The sequence below is a fragment of the Plasmopara halstedii genome (genome assembly GCF_900000015.1).
Source record: "Plasmopara halstedii genome assembly, contig: Scaffold_3120, whole genome shotgun sequence".
Taxonomy (NCBI): Eukaryota; Oomycota; class Peronosporomycetes; order Peronosporales; family Peronosporaceae; genus Plasmopara; species Plasmopara halstedii.
The window spans coordinates 1,311,841-1,330,216 of record NW_020190023.1 but is presented as its reverse complement, the minus strand read 5'-3'; the positions used below and the strand labels follow the sequence as shown (position 1 = coordinate 1,330,216).

Sequence of the window (18,376 nt, the reverse complement as noted above, 5' to 3'; positions counted from 1 at the left end):
AGAGTAAAGAATGCTTTATGCTTTAGCGCTGGAGCTTGTGGCGCTTCTCGGATTTCTAAGTCTCTTGTTCAACGTCCTTCTGCCAGCATTGGAATTAGCATTGCGATTTGTGGCGGTCGATGTGCCCTGCGAATGGCACAAGTGGCGGCTGTATCGCGCCCAACAATGCCAACTTCAGCGCCTTCAGTGTCGTGCCGACGCGTTAAACCGACGAAGCAAACGGTACGCACACAAGGATTTAATATGACATACGAGAGGCTAACTATATTGATCATTGTAGGAAGAGCAGGAAACACAACGCATAACTACAGCCAGCCGGCACTCAAAGCAATAACGAGAATTTCTAGGTAACAGAAACATACGGTTTCTCGTGTAGCTAAATGGCATTGCCCCCCGCAAGAAAACTTCTATCGATAATTGCTCTTCGATCGTTTAGACCATCAAATTCTCATATAGATGAATATCGCCAGTATTTGAAAACAACAATGGGAGGTAGGAAAATGCTTAAAAGCTCAAGTAGAGCCGTTCTCGTGCTCGTGAGCGGGTTACCTGCAGCAGGAAAAACGACATTGGTAAAGTCTCTCTCGGAGATGGATCATCCTGGTAATAGGCGGTATGATCAAATCCTCCTTTGACGCCCTTTACAAGCATATGGTTGGAGACATAAGCTGTCGATCGGTCGCGTCCGAGCCTAAAAAGTGGAAGGCCTGCCAGCAGAAAATGGCAGTCGTAGTAACCGAACGTCTACGAGAGCATATAGCGTCCGTGAAGAGCATCGAAAACACATCGCAGCTAGTGCTACTGACTGACGACAGCTTTCAGTATCAAAGTCTGCGCAAACGCTTCTTCCAGCTTGCTGTCTAGCGTAATGATTATTTGTTTTCTTTGATTGTATTACATTGTGACTGACTTGTCAATTCAATTTAAAGAAAATTGCGGATTTGCGCTCCTGTACGTCAACGTTCCTGCCGAACACTGTCACACTCGAAATGCTATACGAAATGAGGATTCACAAGTGCCTGATGAAGCCTTTGAACATATGATGGCGATGTTTGAACCACCCGATGGTATTCGCAACTTCTGGGAAGTTAATACTTTTGAGGTGAATAATAAGTGCGAAAACCGCCGGCATCGAGCTAGTGCTGGTTTACCAAGCTGAATGTGAATTGAAAATGAGGAATTAGAAAAGTGTAGAAAGAAAGATTTGCAGGTAACGCATGGCAGAATGTTCAGTGTAACATTTGACTGACGTCCTCTTTTATGTATGCAGCGCCGCGATCGCTTGAAAACACGACTAAACTTACTTCATCGCGTTGGCCTGCAGATTCGTCGATGAATATCGAACCAGCTTCAAGACTATCGCGTGCTGTCTGGTGGTGAACCTCAGGAGCGATTAGCCTTGCAGCAAAATCAACGTCGGAATATCTTTCTTGAATCGATCAAGCATAATCTCAGCGAGGATGCAAAATTCCCAAGTGACAATAGTGACCGAGCGGTGGTTTCACTTGTTCTTCAATTTCAGCAGCTGCAAGAATAGTTTTTTCTCATCTTTGCGATTGAAGGATGCTTGCTTGACAGAGCAGGCACACCTCGTTTCGATATCAAACACTAGCTGAATTATTGCAATGGCTCAAATTGTAAACATGCACCAGCTCGATCTCGAGATTGAAGAGGGAAGAAGATGGCTTGGAGGTCATCAATTTTCTGGCGAGGAACAACATTCGGAAAACGATTTCTCAACTTCTAATCGAAAACGCAAACATTAAAGATCTGCACTTGTGACAGTTTCTATTCTCTATTCTGTTTCTTTGAGGTATACGCATCGAGATTTCTGCACACTATCTGCAGGAACATTGTGGATCTAGAAACACCGACGCTAGTGATGGTCTCGGCTGACACCTGTAACTGGAATCGATCAAAGGTGAAACAGAACACAATGTCAACGTGATGCTTTTCTTGAAACACAATTTTCTTGAGGTAAAAGTTCTCCATTTGTGCTCAGTCAAAAGCATTAGAACTCTTAATGCATCGTGCACTCAATTGTGTGAGGCGCGCCGCACCCATGATTGTAAGTGCAGATTGAGGTGATAAAAAAATGCCACTTCAAATTGTCACTTGATGGACAACATATATAGCTTGAGCATGAATACTACCACACATTTTTACGTGAAAAGTTACTGATGGGCTTCAGCAGATATTTGATAAAAGTGGCCTCTGCACGACGACACTAAAAGTGCCTTTTTATATACCTCCCCTCAAACGGATTTTTGTATCCTCAACTCTTGCTTCATCCCTTATACACTGCAACAGAAAGCCCGTCTGAATCTTTCGCCCGCAACACAATGCTTTTTGTCGAGAAAGAACTTGCCTCTCCAAAGACAGCCATGCCACAGCAAGTAGCCGATTATCGAATTGGATGATTCGCAAAACGGTTCACTCTAAGGCTAGTGATGGGAATGTCTTCTTTCAGTGAGAATTCCATTCGACTGTTAGTCATGGTCGAAAACTTGAGCTGTTAATCATTGTAAGGACGACGAAGAACCCAATCAAATATTACACCGATCCTTCTTTGCTTGAAGTGTGGAGAGAATTGGTGTGATTTTTTGAACCCCTGCTTTTGTGCAAAAAGACTTTCGAAATGCGTTTCGTGCGGTACTTCCAGACGATAGTGCGTCGCCGAGTAACTACCGACTGGGAGACCCTCGTTACGATAGCATCATCGTCATCTGAGCAGATGTATGCCTATGGTCCGATTGTAACTTAACCGAAATTCTGTGAAAATCTGCACAGTGACATCACTTTTGCGTATGGCTTCTTTGACGAGGCTATGGTCTGAATGAAACCCGCCAATTTTTGACAAAATGATAATAATAAGAACGCGGACAGTACAAATCAAATCACGATTGTAAGGCATTCGCAATCTCGCGTAGGTCAGCGGTGGTTGTGTGGTCTTGTTCTATTGAGCTAAGCTGTGGGGACGAAGACGGCGTTCTTGCCCAACACTTTGCTGTCATTGTCGTGCACGAGTCGGTCACACGTTCGCTTCGCACCACAATTTTGCTGGCTCCGCAGCATATTCCCGCAAACAGCCTCGCGATCCTACATTTGTTGCTGAACACGGAATTTCGACATCAATAATGGATTATCTGCCTGCAAACATTTTTTCTAATCTGACAGGGGGCAAAGCTGAAAAGCATGGATAATTTATGACGACGCTTGGTGCGTACAATCACGTGGCCAATACTCGATTTTGGACGGCGAGTTTGTTAGCTACAACTGACTCAATTGGCAGCAGCTGCACCGCTATTTCTCACCGATGAAATTTAAAAATACATGCTTGATCCTTATACTCAGATATTCGACTTGTAGTCGACTATGCAGTGAAACTCTTGCAGTTTGAGCGGAACACGCGTAACTCAGACTCACTGTCAACGAAAGTTTCGGATGACGCTTCTTGAGCTACGCTTTGGAAGTTGTGTTTACCTGCGACTCTTTGAGCACCCCACTAATTCCGTGCAACCGATTCTTGGAAGGATTAATACCACTTTACTCACCATAACAAGGATGAAAAGCTCCGTAATTCTTCATTTTTGCCAAAAGAAACTTGATTGAGACCTATTGCGCATGAAAGCGAAAAAACGGGTTTTGCCTTCTGGTTTATTTGTGGAGGTGATGAAGTCGTCAAAGCTTGAAAGATCGCTCCATAAAATTATAACTTGAGGAATATTGAAAATAGCTTACAAGAAATCCTCAGCAAGCGACCCTGACTTGCGTATTGTGAAAGCTATCGAGTACATTACTCGGGCTTCCTGGTGTTGTCGCACAAGTTATTTGTTTTGAGGGGATAAAATGTTTTCTTCTAAATATACATGTATATAAAACTTTTCACATTTAACAGTCAGGTATGCTGCCCACTCGTCTACGGCGTCGCATGCTGAGAAGGACGACAGCTCTGAAACTGCGAAGCTGCACCACAAACTCTTTCGCTTCAGATACAACCAGAAGTGCTGTTCGTGTACGCTATGCTCCAAGCCCCACGGGATATTTGCATCTGGGCGGGCTGCGCACTGCACTTTTTAATTATCTGTTTGCCAAAAGCTCTGGCGGACAATTCATCCTTCGTATCGAGGATACTGATAAAGTAGGAGTCGTATTTTAGCTGGAAGAATCGATCGCTTATATATCTGCGGGCTTATTGTTCAACTACCTAATTATGCAGACACGACAAGTAGAGGGTTCGGTGGAAGCACTTGTGAACAGCCTCAAGTGGTGCGGTGTCGAGGAAGACGAGGGTGGAAAGAAACGATATCGTTTCTTTGCTGGCTGAACGCTGCTGATGGTGACATGAACATGTGGTTTAGGTCCTAATGTTGGTGGACCGTACGGTCCGTACATCCAATCTCAGCGTCTTTCAATATACCGAGATGCGGTTAAGAAGCTAGTCGAGGTGTGTAGGATACACGGTACCGTGATTTGCTTAGGAATGAATGAGTCAAAACTTTTGATTGGTTACGTTGCAGAGTGGACACGCATATCGCTGCTTCTGTACTAGTGAACGACTGCAAAAGCTGCGTGAAACGCAGACGCGTCATGGTGAGGCAACAATGTATGACCGTGCATGTCTAGGTTTGAATGACGACGAGGTGAAAGCGCGAGTTGGTCGCGGAGATTCATTTGTGATCCGATTGAAAATACCCGAGGGAAAGACGGTTGTTAAGGACTTGCTCCGTGGATATGTTCAATTCGACCACACCGGCATTGACGATCAGGTTCTGATGAAGAGTGATGGTTACCCGACATATCACCTCGCGAACGTGGTGGATGATCATGCCATGCGCATTTCCCATGTTATCCGCGGTGAGGAGTGGCTGCCGTCGACTCCCAAGCATGTGATCTTGTACAAGGCATTGGGATACGAGATCCCAGTCGTAAGTGAGCACTAGTATTAGCAAAATTGAGATTACTCATAAAGTGTTGATAGTGGGCACATTTGGGTCTTCTTCTGAATGAAAATCGCTCCAAGTTGTCGAAGCGTCAGGGGGATGTCGCTGTTGAAGATTTCAGGGTTTGTAGTTTTTTTTATCGAAACGAAAAATGTTGACATTCGTGTGTATGTACAGCATAAAGGATTTCTTCCGAGTGGATTAGTCAACTTCGTTGCTATGTTAGGCTGGAATCCTGCCGATGGTAACAATCAGGAAATTTTTCAGATGAAAGAACTCGAAGAGCAAGTATGTCATTCAATAAGCTATGATTCGAAACATTGGTGCTGATTCGCGTGTGTAAGTAGTTCTCGATCGATAACGTGAACAAGGCGGGCTCTGTTGTAAATATTGATCGTCTTCGCTGGATAAATTCGCGCCATGTGCGCGCACTATTTGCAGAAGAAAATATTTCCGAAACGCGAAAAATAGCTGTTTTGAATGACGTGCTCCCGCTTATGTCTTCGTCTTTGGAAGCGGCAGGAATACCAACAACTCCAGCTGACCTTTTCAAAAAGTTTGGTGTGAGATATGTGTGGCGAGCATTGGATCTTATGAAGGTATAAAAGTACGCTCAATACGCATCATCTTGGTCAGTTAAAGCTTACAATTCTACTTTAGGAGCGAGTTTGCGCGCTGTCTGAATTTGGACCATTATGTATCCCATTTTTCGCCGAGCCTAATTTCACCACAGTTGTTGCGCAACATATGAAGCTTAAATTTATAGATACAAGAACATCCGAGCTTGTGGCTGATATCAGAGCAAATCTGCAAAACTTGTCTGATGAGGACTTCACACCGGAATGTATTGGGCTTTGCATTACTTTGTAGCTGTTAATTTGACTACGTATGATATTGCTTTATGCAGGACCAAATCACAGAATGTATCAAGGCTGTTGCAAAAAGCCGAAATTTAGGGCTTAAAAAGTTAGTTGCTTGATCCAGCTCATACTTATGATGTGGTTGCTAATTGAGTAATATTTGCAGGGTCCTAATGCCAGTACGTTACTACCTGACGGGCATGGATGTTGGCGCTGGTCTTGGTGATACAATTGATCTTTTGGGTCGAAAAACGGTGCTTCGACGCTTAAAACTTGAGAAAGCTTTCAAATAGGGACGTGTCACTGTGAATATATTTTTTCATGTTACGTTAAGTAATGTACGTTCAGGCTTCTCATCGTCCGCTGAGTGGGGTCTAAGCAAAGAATAACCCCCATAGACACCTTCTGACTCTTCGTTTGCTTTTCAACTTTCTTTGCAGAAAAGCCTCGCGCAGCCTGCCTGGGAATATTACCTTCGATTTAACCTGTTGGTTCGTGACAAGATTTTTTTCTGATAATATAATACTTCAGTTTGACTAGTTCGCACGACCTGTCGAGTCGATGTTGATTGCACCTTCTGCTTCTGACAAATCGTTGGCTGCTTTACATATGAAAAAATGTGCCCTTTTCCTCTTTTAAAGTGCGTTCTTCTTCATTTCGCTCCAATTGGCGACCTGTTGGCTAGCTACCGACTTCTTATCACTATTCGCTTGCATTTGCACAATGATCATCTTGAGATAAATCTATCACAGCCTGACCTTTATCTTTTCTGTGACCATGAAATCTACACATTCTGTTTCCACCGCTGCAAATATTTCTGCATCAAATCTTTGTAGCCTGGGGACATTCGTTTGCTAAGAAAATGACTTCTTGAAATTACGCAAAGATACAAGTGAGATCATCAGGACGACATTTGGAATGTTCGCGCTGCACATACCGAGAGGAAGATCTAGGCGCTCCTTCATCGTCACACGCCCTATTGTCTATGTCGAATAAATTAAAGTTGCATTTGTGCTCGATCAATAGGAGAGCCTTGAATGTTTACGGCGCGCGAAAGGGCACGGTGTTTCTAATCAATAAGTCCACTTACACTTCAGTTATCCAACGAATTGCAGAATCCAAGAGAAAAGTATTTGACACGCAAATTTGGAGGTGAATTGCTAGTTAAACCTAGGGTTGTCCAGTAGAGCCGTCAAGAAATTCGAGATGAGTGGCCTTGGCCTCTAATTGCCACTTCTCGCGAATATGTTTTTCATCCCAGAACTTTGTAAGATGACGCTGACCTGAATCACACAGAATCGTCACGATGGTGTGACCAGGACCGAGCTTGTGCGCAGCGCGCACAGCAGCAGCGCAATTAAGTCCGCTCGAGCTACCCACAAAAATGCCCTCTTCACGCAACAAAAAACGAGACATCTCTACGATTTCTTGGTCCGTTACTTTAAACGCGTCATCAATCTTAGCGAGCATGAAATTTTTGGTCAATCGGTCGATACCCACACCTTCCACGATGGTGTCGTATCTGTAATTTGCAGCAGTTGTACCACAAAGTCTTGCTTGCAAGTAAAAACAGAAAATGCTCATACCTGTGTCGTCGCACCTTGGCTTCAGCCTGCTGGGAAGCATAGCAGACGTCACTTCGCACCTGCGCACACGTGTATTGCTTAAGTCTGAGATAAGTTGACCCAGCTGGACACAAATTCAATTACCTTGTTATACAAACTCGATCCTGGGGGATCAGCAAGAAAGACGCGTATCCTCGGATTTTGCTTTTTTAAATATGCTGATGTTCCAGCGATAGTGCCTCCTGTGCCTTACAACCGAAATCGTCAAAGGAACGCATAAAATAAAGCCAGAGACGCGGGATTCACAATGCAGCAGAAAGAGAGACATACCTGCAGCCATTACAAAAGCATCAACTTTACCTTGTGTTTGCCGCCAAATTTCGGGACCAGTCGTGGTATAGTGGCTGTCGAAATTTGCTGTATTCTCAAACTGATCGATAAAGTAGCCTCCTGCCATCATAAAGCATGCCATAATATAACAATTTTAGACTCGTACAATAATTGCTTACCTTTAATATTTCGTGCCAAACGCTTGGCTTCGTTCACAAAATGTTTGGCGTTCACAATGGATGTCGGCTTCACCAGAATGACCTCTGCACCAAACAATTCCAGTAATTGTTTTTTCTCTTTCGCTTGATCGTCAGGCATAACAATGATGCATCGGTATCCATGGGCTGAAACAACATACCAATGTTCATATGCACTATGAAGCTTCAATTAGCTTAAATATTTCCTATGCATACCTCGCGCGATAAGTGACAAGCTGATTCCCGTGCTACCTGAAGTACCCTCAATGATAGTTCCACCCTTTTTTAAAAGCCCCCGACGCTCAGCATCCTCAATAATGCATTTCGCAATTCGATCCTTGGAGCTGCCGCCCGGATTTAAAAACTCTGCTTTGGCCTGCGTATACACAACGTTAATGGTATTGTTGAATTGACTACTAAGATCCCTAGACATCAATCCAGGCCACATGATTATGCCAACCAGAATTTTGCATCCAGTAGCCTTAGACAAACTGGTGAGCTCTATCATCGGTGTGTTGCCTACCAACCCGGGAAAACCGGATGGGAGATTCTCCTTCTCGGACTTATTCTTAAAGATTCGCATCAAAATAGTTTTTTTTTCTACTGAAAGTTCCACAATTTTCAGCAGCGAAAGAGTCGTCACTGCTAAGTAGAGACTCCATCGTACAAGTGATTCTCCCACACTTATCATGGCAAAGCAATTTGTACAGCCTTAGCTTTTTGTCCAATCAAACGACTTATGTCAAGAACATCATTGTCTTAATTTCTAAATTCTTGAATAATTTGACTCAGACAGTTTGCATGTAGCAGCTTGCAGTACTTCGCAACGCTGCACGTTCAGCCCCAGTGCTACGACTTCTCTGATTCTCACATATCGCTAAGGTCAGCTTAAAAAATATAGGAAATGCAGCAACGAAGTAAGAGCTACGAACCTTTCCATCGCTTTGAGGTCGAGCAATAATTGCATTCGCATCTTCTCCGTATCGGTTATGACGTTGTTGCCACGATTTGAGCTGGAGCCAAGGCGCCGCTGTAATTTTCGGCTTCTAAGAGACTCCTCGAGCTCCGATGCTGATCTCAAGAGCTCCAATGAAAGGGTCAAGTAAAAATTACAGACTTCCTCAACAATGGCCTGTAACAAATTCTGTTTTTTGTCTACATCGAAGTAAACGCCCCACGTTCTAAAAAACTCTTGTATAGGCCTTTGTGTCAAGAATAAACATTAGTTTTGGCTGCATTGAGGATCAACCAATACTTTTTTTACCGGACGATGTTAGAAATATAGGACGACGGAGTCGAAGGCGAAGGTTTGTTTGTCATCTGATACTGCCCCTTCACAGTGCTACGAAAATGAAAGGCAACCAGCCATTAACACCAGTTGCAGGTATCCGAAAATGTCAAACCTACCGAATTGCAGGTAGGACCTTTTTACAATCAGCAATAACATTTGTTACAGCTGTAGACCAACAGCTGGCTTCGAGATTCGCCAAAGACGCTAGCGGCTATAACGAACAGCCAAATAAAATTAGTAAGATGGAGTTAATACCCAGTAAAATGACGTTAAGTTGGAACCTCTTGAAATAAATCAATCACAAAGGCATGATTGTCGTCTATGAAAGCACAGATACGGCTCTCGACGATGCTTTGGAGGTCATTTGAAATCTATAAACACTTAGTCATCAAGCATCGCATCAATGTGGCTCTGGCTGCCATACCTTCTCATGGAGTAAGTGGAAGTCACTCGCAGCAAACAAAACATCTTCATAGGATGGCAAAACTACCAGTGACATAGCATCGATATCCACAACGGAACCATTGTTGATCTCTGCCACGGTAGTTAACAATGGCTCTGTCCAAATGTCAATGTAATAGGTTAAAAGCTGAACGCAGAGTTTGCAAAAGCTAGAAAGCAGTGGTGCAAGAAATGTATGGTCGCTCCAACAGTCGTGCATTGCCTGCCACAAACATTTTGAGCTCTCAAAAGTCAGTCCCAATGCGCCATCTGAGCATATCGTGCTATTTTGCGCGTCTGAAAACGTTAAATTGTCACGCTTGATACCAATTGACTTTTCTAGACTTGAAGCCAATTTTACAGCTTGAAGTTGAAAGTAGACTTCAATATTCCACTTTTCCTTGAACTGCACAACGCTCTCGTGTGATCTAAAACGAATCTTCACGATTTCACTGGTGCAAAAGCGATCCTCAACGTCAGCAAGAAATCGCATACTCATCGTGTAGCATTGGTGAAAACGCCAAGAATCAGCGGCCTGAAATATAACTTCGTGCTTTGTCGACAAATGCTCCTGAATCGGCTTCCATATTGCGTTTCCAAGAATGTCCACTGAGCATTTGCTATCCACCTGACATATTGGTAGCGCAAGCGTAGCCGAAAATTTGCTAGTAATAAAGTGTAGAATGGACTCATAAATATGAGCTATACCTTCACAGGAGCCGCGAATTCTACCGTCGAGTTTACTGCGCGTCAAATGTTCTTCAATGAATGGCTGAACAATCAATCGCGTTATCATTTCTTCAGGGATACGACTCTTGTTAAGAAGCACGTATGCTCGCAGCAAGAAACTCAATGTCACCGCACTAAAAGCATGGTCACGATCATAAAACGTATCAGGAAAAATCTCGGTCGTGAACTCCGTCTCTAATCGATGCAAAAGCGTTTCTTCAATTACAGCAAGACGTTTTTCCGCGTTCTCAAGTTACAAAATTAAATGATACTGTTAGAATCAAGAATAAAGAATTCAGCTACTGCATACAATACCTGAAAAGTGTCAAGATGCGTGACCTTTATGAGCTCAAGATCCAGCTGGATGAAAATTTGCGCCGCGCGCTCAAGCTTCGCGCAGCTCTCGACTGTGTTTGCGACAAAGAGGGAATTTTTCACTTGCTCAAAATTTTCAAATTCAATGTCGCTATCTTCGTCAAGATCAAGTGGCCTATTTTGCCCCCCCAAGCTCAGTTCCAGCGTCTTATCATCGCATTGCAGCTGCAACTCGATCTGTAGCAAATCTTCTAGCAGCAGCAGTTTCTGTGATATCTCAATACTCAGCTGCAAGTCTTTTTTTTGCTGATGCAGGTCGTCTGCCATTTGCAAATGTCTTTGGATTTTGCTATGCAAAGCTTTCTACACTCTCATTATAAAATTCTCATCAGTTTAGGAAATCTTGCATCAATCCGTACGTCATTAAACAATTACCATAGTATGTTGCACATCATCAACACGATCGATCACTACCAGAATGGGAGCACGTACGCTGGAGACGGCTTCGTCTACGTCCTTGAGCTTGGATGAGAGCTGCAAGAACTCGGCGTAATCCTTGTCGATAATAGACACAAGTTGGTTTTCCAGCGCTGCTTGGAATTGCTTTAAATCCTGGTAGATAGTTTCCATAGGGTTGCGTGTACGGTAATTCTCCAAAAAGGTTCCCACATCAAACGTCTCTTCCGAAAAAGATTCCTCATCAAAGCAGTACTTCCCCGACACCATGGTGATTTCCTGGATGCTATATAAACAAAGTCACTAATACCGGTATGAACCGAATTTTAATTTTTAAAAAAGGATACCTTTTGTTTTCCTGAATGGCGAACGCGGAATCACGTCTTATGCCGAACAAGTGTCTAGATAAAAACATTTCGCGGTGCGGACTTATAGCAAAAATCTTGGCTAATGCAGTTAATGATTCTGCTGCCTTTTCTTATCTAGCTTGACGAGCTTTCCTATACCTGGCTCTTTGTCTTCCACACTTCAAGTAAGAATTCCGATTGACCTTGAGTGAAAAGCATCATCCATAAATGTTATCCATTTGATTCGTTAATTGACCCTCAATTTCTTATAGGAATCTAAGAATTCGAACTCGGCAGGTAGGTGGTTGACTGACTGTAAGGCGATGAACATTTATGACTCCCGAAATATAAATGCTTAGTACCGCCTGCTAAAACGTACTCTTCTCTCGCGTCAGCGAAAAATCAGTATTGGATGCCAGACCATCTCTGTAAGGTGAGGTGTACGTCTTGTGCGCTTGTTCTTAGTTGTTGACTTCGAAATTCTTCACTGTTATCGAGATTTAGGTATGCTACGAATGTTCCACAGCTTTTTCGCTCTTCCGACGGCGCCACCATTGCCGATTATGCGGACAAATTTTTTGTTACGAATGCAGCAATAATTTTATTGATGGAACACCCCACGACTTTCCGAGCGCCATTCGAGTGTGTACTTTTTGTCTACAATTCGCGGATGAAACAGTAAAAGGAACTACAGAGGTAATGATCTCGAGGCAGAATTTATTACAAAGTCCGAGTAGAGCTGAGATGTCAGAAGACTCCTTAATGAGACAATCTGACAAATTTTCATCTCATTACCATTTCGGACTAGTGGATAATAGAAAGCCTTCGCCGCTTGTTTTCGTCCCCCCAAATCACAGAAATGAAGTTTCTTCGCTGCTATCCCCGGTCGACACCAATATCAGTGATTCTGGAGATTTACAGCAGTCTGCAGAACTTACAACCCTGGTGATCAATCCAGCCAAAGTGTTTTCCGGATCAACAACACATCAGAAACATCATTCTCAGGCAAACGCCCGAAATAGACACTTGAGCGCGGAACTCTTGGATGCATTTGAAAGTGGCGGGCTTATGGAAGTCGATGGGATTACATCAAAAAGCGGATATTGTACCGATATAAAAGTACAAAAGCATCTATCTAGCTCACAAGGTAGAAATCTCTATACGCAACGAGAGATCGTATTGGATAAGTACATGGTAATTTGACTTTCGACCTATCTCAATCTAATTCTTACTGGTAACTTTATATCCTTCCTATAATTTGGTGTAGCACATCGCCCATGATCGGATTCGCGACGGTATCAACAAAATACTGTCAGCATTGTCGAACGGCTTATCGGAACTTGAATCCTTTGACTTAGATCAGCTAGCATCAACGCTGGAAGATATGGCGTTTGTTGTTACTGGCCATCTTCTCTTCAGCATGAAGTTTCGATCGGCTAGTGGTTTTAATTACTCAAACCTTGTCAAAGTGAAAAGTATTGCTCTGCCCGCCACGGTTCAGACGAAGCAGAGCTACAATTTCAAATGGCTGGCTGGAACTGTTTGCCACAAGCACTTAAGTCACAAGCAAATGGCTCGGCAGATTGTAAATCCTCGCATAATGCTTTTTGGATGTGGAATAAGTTACGATCGCTCAAACGGTGCTGGGCGTATGAGCTCATTAGACACTCTTCTAGAACAAGAGCGAAGCTATATGGCAATACTAGTCGACAAAATCACGGCTCTGGAGCCAGATGTAATTTTTGTGGAAAAGACGGTTTCGAGATATGCCCAAGAGCTCTTATGTGAACGCCGCATAGCAATTGTTCTAAATGTCAAATGTGAGGTGTTGCGTCGAATTGCACGTCACGTCGGGGCCAAAATAATACCAACTGTGGATCATGTGGATAAAGTCAATCCTGCACATGTGATTGGTCATTGTAGGTCCTTTGTAGTAGAGTCGATTCCTGTAATTTCAGACGAGGGACTATCAATAGTGCATCAACCTTTGCAGGCGCTTGCTGATGTCTCTATCAAAGCTCAATCAATACCAAATCGCTTGCGGACGGACACATATTTGTATCTTGATGGATGCGATCCGCTAAATGGTTGTACAGTGCTAATTACTGGACCGTTAAAGCAATCCTTGCGAACATTAAAGCGGATGACCCGTTCAATTTTATCGATGACGTATCAATTATTGCTGGAAGCTCATGTTTTGTCTGATTTCAATTTAAGTGATAGTCTTGGAACTACCTTTATCGAAACACAACGGTCCATTTGGTGCACTACATCAACCCTACGAGTTTGTGATCCTGGATCTGCCAATCCTCGGTATCATCAATGCGCAGAAGCCAAGCATCTTTGTATTACAGCCTGCTCAGACGAAGATGTATCATTTGGCAATTTTCTGATTCAAGAATTGTCTGCTCTTTCTTTGAAGTGCCGGGTACGAGATTTTTGATTGGCATCATGTAAGAGATTGGCTCACGACTGATACTTTCTGTTGCTTCATTTTTGTAAGAATGTAAAATGCAGTTATTTGATGGCAAATCACATCCACACATTCAGCTGCCGGACTGGAACTATCGTCATCTCGTTTGAAGAGTTGACAAATCTGAATAAGCAGTCTTTGCCCATCTCAAAGGGTCAAGTTCATGACACTGAAGTGACAGAACATATTTTGACCTCATCTAGTGAGCTGTCTCGCACGATGGGATCCGGACTGAATGCAAGCTTACTGACGGCAAAAAGTTTAGCATCCATCAATCAGACGACAACGCACGAAGATGATTGTGGAATAGCGACGGATGACAGGTTTCCTGCAGTAATATTCTGGCGATGGTGCCGCGAATGCAAAAGTTACATATCACCATTCATACCTTTGAAAAGGTATATTTACAAATATTCTTTTGCAAGATTTTTAGAGGTGCTATTCATGGAGGCTGAAGGCTCCTTGCTACCGATATCATCGTCATCCACATGTGTCCATACGTCTCTGGAATCACACGTACTGTTATTTAGCATCGGCAACTCAGTTGCGCGCTTTGATGTCAAAAAGCAGGTAGTACTTCGTCTCAGTCGTGTCAAATCAAACTGCAGCACTGATGAGTGTTTTTCATGGGAGATGATTGAGCGGGCTGCTGTCAATAAAGAAGTTGTCACTCGCCTCGAAAGCCTGAAGTGGCAATTAAAGTCGATTGTTGAATCGTTTGAGAAGAAAGTGCAGGAGATTTATCAAGCTGTTGATGCTCTCGAGCTATCTGATTTTGATCATCATCACGCACGACTCATTCTCGAAATCATGTGTATATCCAAAATATTGCGCAGTGGTCATGCAACTTTTACTTGTAAGTTTACGCAACTAGAACCTGAGTCTGCGAGCAGCTTAGCTGACTGCGATGCCACTCAACGCGCCTTATATGTGTTTGCATGCAAATGGATTACATGCATGGTCCGACTTCGCGAGATAATTAAGCAGCATCTGTCACCCGAGCCGGCTTCTTCGGTTCCCATATGTAATTCGTCCACGCCCGGAGGCAACACATTTGATCCTGTAGATATTCTGGCACCTATGAGATCTCATGAGGAATTTGTATTGACGCCTAGCGCCATCGCACAAAGGCCTCACTGGATTGAAGGATCACAGTCACTAGCCCGATGCAGAAGTAGTGCAGCTCTCTCTTCTCTTATCAAGCCAGAACCGTCAACACAGAGTGCAGGATCGTTCTCATCAACAATTGCAAGCTTTGACTCATTTAAGCGACTATCAATCCCGTACACTGGTAGCACCACAGGTGTTGATGTCGAAAAAGAGGTAAGCAACATGCAAGCAGAATGTGTCAAAGTGTTTAGAGGATAAATAATAACGCCGAATTCTGATCTTTAGAAATCAGGTCGGAAAGATGCATTACTAGATCTCTACCGAATTCTTGGTCAATCTGACCCACAACATGACATCACGATCAATCTTCCTGATGCGCTAATAGCAGGGCATCCAAGCCTTCCTAACCTATCGAAATCCCGTGTAGTGCTGGTAGATGAGACAATCCCGATCACATTCGTTGCGTATGCTTTATCAACATATTCTTATGAAGAGGAGTTGGACGGATGGAAGCTTCAAGTCCACAATGAAGCAGCCGAGTCAGTTGTTTCGGAAATTAGTATGCTCGATTGTGCAAGCACAAACTGGTCGCGTGCAGCTCTTGAAACAAAGCTTGATGCGCCATTTAAATTTACTGCAATAGAATTGCCGCTGCATGTATCGCTCCTTTCATGCAAACCATCATTATCAGTATCATCGTCTTGGGAAATGTCGATGGTAGCCTATTGCCCACTTCAGGTAAAAAAAATTATGGTTTTAGCGTTGGTCTGAGTCATATCCCGATTGACAAAATTTTTATTTCTGTTGCTAGTTCGAAATTTTGCGAGAGCTGTTCTGTGGAGATCTTCCCGATTTTGTGCTCTCAATATCACATGTAATGAACTGGGATGCAAATGGCGGTAAATCAGGTGCATCTTTCTATCGATCATTTGACGACCGCTTTGTTATCAAGCACATTTCTTCAAAAGAATTGCAGGTATGAATCTTTATCAAATTTGGTTGGTGCTATCAATTTAATATCTTTTCAGAGTTTCTTGGGATGCCTTCCAGGCTATTTTAGGTACATGGCGAGTATCTACTTCGATGGCAGAACCAGTCTTTTATCAAAAACTGTTGGGCTGTACCATACAACAATCATTCAAAAAAATTCTGGACAGAAAGTGGTGCGATATATTTGTGTCATGGAAAACGCGTTTTACCGTAAGCAGATCTTGCGAGCATATGACCTTAAAGGGAGCATTCGCAATCGATTCACCAAATTGCAACTTCCTTCCAAGGTTCAGTCGAGCGAGTTTGATGACCGAGTGCTTCTAGATGGCAATTTTCTTGAATTTACGAAGGGTTACCCGATGGGCATTCTCGCAGAGGACCAACACTTCATATTAAAGGCAGTGCAGAATGATACTGAATTTCTTAGCTCCATTAATATCGTGGACTATTCAATGGTTTTGGGGCTGAGCTATCTGCCGAATGACACTGGAACACAGCAACGGGTGCCCTCTAAAATGACTCTCGGCATCATTGACTATCTGCGCCAATTTGATCTGATCAAGCGGGTGGAAAGTGTCGGCAAATCTGTTGGTATGATCGCGGGGCAATCATCGCCGACCATAATTGAGCCAAATCTTTATGGTAAACGTTTTCGAGACGCCATAAATCGATACTTTATGCCAGTGTCTCCAATAGCATCTGGCACAAACGACGATATCAAGGCTACAACTGCACATGTATATACTTGATAGATGTCGTGTTGGTGCTAAAGTCAGTCATCGCACCAAAGGTTTTACGGCGCACAAGCTGAAGTTCCTCCGTCAAAAAGGTTCACCTCAAGCAAGCAAAAATTTTTCGTGAGAACAAAATTGCGCTAGCGCTAGAGATAAAACAAAACCATGTTGAGTGAACCGTCTGCCCTAGAAACCCAGTCACACATTATTTCTGCGTTGTGATTGGTGGATGGTGTCGTCATTTCTTAAATTTCGAACTCTGCTATAGATATTCACATGCCCCGGCGCGCGGTCTTGTGCGACCGTCCCTTTATTACATACCCAACAAGAGATCGTCTGTATGGTCTCTGCTGGAGACCAGATGTGAGCTCCCTACGCATCGCCGCGTCAACCTTTATTCCGGGCGAATACGCAAATAAGATCGAGGTAATTTTTGCAACTTTCCGAAAATGCCAAAATGAACCTTAAATGAACTTTATTTGCTCAGATCTTTCACCCGACGGCGAACCAAAAAGAGATTGTCTCTGCTCTTGAGATTGACCACCCTTATCCGCCCACCAAGATTATGTGGTCACCGGCCTCACTTGGCTCACATGTGGAGCTGCTTGCCACAACAGCGGATTTTTTGCGTCTTTGGACGATCTCGGACTCGACCATCGAACTACACTCAAGATTTACTGGAGTTGGTGACTTGCACTCGGATGATCACTCTGAAAACTTACATTTTTGGTGTAGAAAAAGAGCAACAATAATGCTTGCGCTCCTCTATCAAGCTTTGACTGGAATGAGGTGGAGCCCAACATTATTGGAACATCGAGTACAGGAAATACGTGCATCATTTGGGACATTAACGTACGCCGAAAAAGTCTGACGTATTCTGGTTTTCTTGTCGAGATCGTCCACTGATATGGTCGAATTTGCAGCAACCAACGTCGCCTAAGAACCAAATCGTGACGCATGACACGGAAGTATACGATATAGCATTTTCGAGTGCTGATTCAAACAAGTTCGCTTCAGTTGGAGGTGACGGATCGATGCGAGTGTTCGACTTGCGGTAAGCTTTCAAAACAAATATTTTTAGTAGTTGTGTCAGTATTTGTGATATGTTGCAGAGCATTAGAATCAAGTACCATTGTATACAAAACGCCATGCGAGACGCCTCTGCTCAGATTAGCGTGGAACAAAAGGGACGACCGATTTATTGCTACATTCGCGGACGACAGCACCAAAATTTCAGTGATCGATCTTCGACGCCCCATCTATCCCATGGCAGAGTTAGACCAGCATAAAGGGGGCGTAAACTCAATGTCCTGGTCTCCTCATTCACGATATGACCTGTGCAGCGCCGGCGAAGATAATACTGCAATCGTTTACGATATTTGCGCCCAAATGACTCGGTCGGGGGACAATGCAGAAGGACCCTGCTACACATTGTTGAAATCTGACGAACCTATTAATCAGATCCGGTGGTCACCAACGGAACCGAACTGTGTTGCATTATGCGACGAGAAAGCTCTTCATGTAGTTCAGATGTAGTATTCTAAGTAACAAGTGACAATTACGACAAAACGTAATACAGTACGAAATTCAAACTA

The 18,376-nt window shown here is 43.4% G+C and overlaps 6 protein-coding genes across 6 annotated transcripts; 5 read left to right on the top strand and 1 right to left on the bottom strand.

Moving 5' to 3' along the window:
* Nucleotides 1-10: 10 nt before the first annotated feature.
* Nucleotides 11-305, top strand: PHALS_07805 (RxLR-like protein; the record flags this gene model as incomplete). The annotated part of the gene is made up of 2 exons (XM_024721339.1): nt 11-222; nt 281-305. 2 exons carry the CDS (start codon nt 11-13, stop codon nt 303-305), a joined length of 237 nt encoding a protein of 78 aa, XP_024586447.1.
* A 346-nt stretch (nt 306-651) lies between these two features.
* PHALS_07804 (uncharacterized protein) lies at nt 652-1,336 on the top strand (the record flags this gene model as incomplete). Its single annotated transcript, XM_024721338.1, has 6 exons — nt 652-761; nt 823-865; nt 930-951; nt 1,017-1,113; nt 1,195-1,210; nt 1,271-1,336. The coding sequence occupies 6 exons, from the start codon at nt 652-654 to the stop codon at nt 1,334-1,336; spliced, it is 354 nt and encodes a 117-aa protein (XP_024586446.1).
* Nucleotides 1,337-3,904: 2,568 nt separating this feature from the next.
* PHALS_07803 (glutamate-trna ligase) lies at nt 3,905-6,318 on the top strand (the record flags this gene model as incomplete). Its single annotated transcript, XM_024721337.1, has 11 exons — nt 3,905-4,141; nt 4,220-4,292; nt 4,362-4,447; nt 4,521-4,928; nt 4,982-5,065; nt 5,121-5,231; nt 5,291-5,542; nt 5,851-5,909; nt 5,970-6,009; nt 6,097-6,141; nt 6,244-6,318. 11 exons carry the CDS (start codon nt 3,905-3,907, stop codon nt 6,316-6,318), a joined length of 1,470 nt encoding a protein of 489 aa, XP_024586445.1.
* A 4-nt stretch (nt 6,319-6,322) lies between these two features.
* Nucleotides 6,323-6,968, top strand: PHALS_15257 (uncharacterized protein). The gene has a single exon (XM_036407274.1). It carries the CDS (start codon nt 6,421-6,423, stop codon nt 6,637-6,639), a length of 219 nt encoding a protein of 72 aa, XP_036263512.1. The 5' UTR covers nt 6,323-6,420; the 3' UTR covers nt 6,640-6,968.
* Nucleotides 6,969-6,973: 5 nt separating this feature from the next.
* On the bottom strand, nt 6,974-11,397 carry PHALS_07802 (conserved oligomeric golgi complex; the record flags this gene model as incomplete). The annotated part of the gene is made up of 15 exons (XM_024721333.1): nt 6,974-7,325; nt 7,390-7,448; nt 7,513-7,610; nt 7,699-7,818; nt 7,878-8,042; nt 8,112-8,271; nt 8,356-8,578; nt 8,684-8,755; nt 8,828-9,097; nt 9,160-9,237; nt 9,303-9,397; nt 9,468-9,557; nt 9,611-10,603; nt 10,672-11,034; nt 11,107-11,397. The coding sequence occupies 15 exons, from the start codon at nt 11,395-11,397 to the stop codon at nt 6,974-6,976; spliced, it is 3,429 nt and encodes a 1,142-aa protein (XP_024586443.1).
* Nucleotides 11,398-11,489: 92 nt separating this feature from the next.
* PHALS_07801 lies at nt 11,490-18,317 on the top strand (the record flags this gene model as incomplete). The annotated part of the gene is made up of 17 exons (XM_024721332.1): nt 11,490-11,548; nt 11,614-11,659; nt 11,747-11,771; nt 11,834-11,907; nt 11,979-12,668; nt 12,742-13,902; nt 13,978-15,270; nt 15,343-15,795; nt 15,869-16,033; nt 16,086-16,117; nt 16,215-16,257; nt 16,335-16,638; nt 17,050-17,207; nt 17,269-17,463; nt 17,517-17,633; nt 17,705-17,835; nt 17,894-18,317. 17 exons carry the CDS (start codon nt 11,490-11,492, stop codon nt 18,315-18,317), a joined length of 5,370 nt encoding a protein of 1,789 aa, XP_024586442.1.
* Between the last annotated feature and the right edge of the window lie 59 nt (nt 18,318-18,376).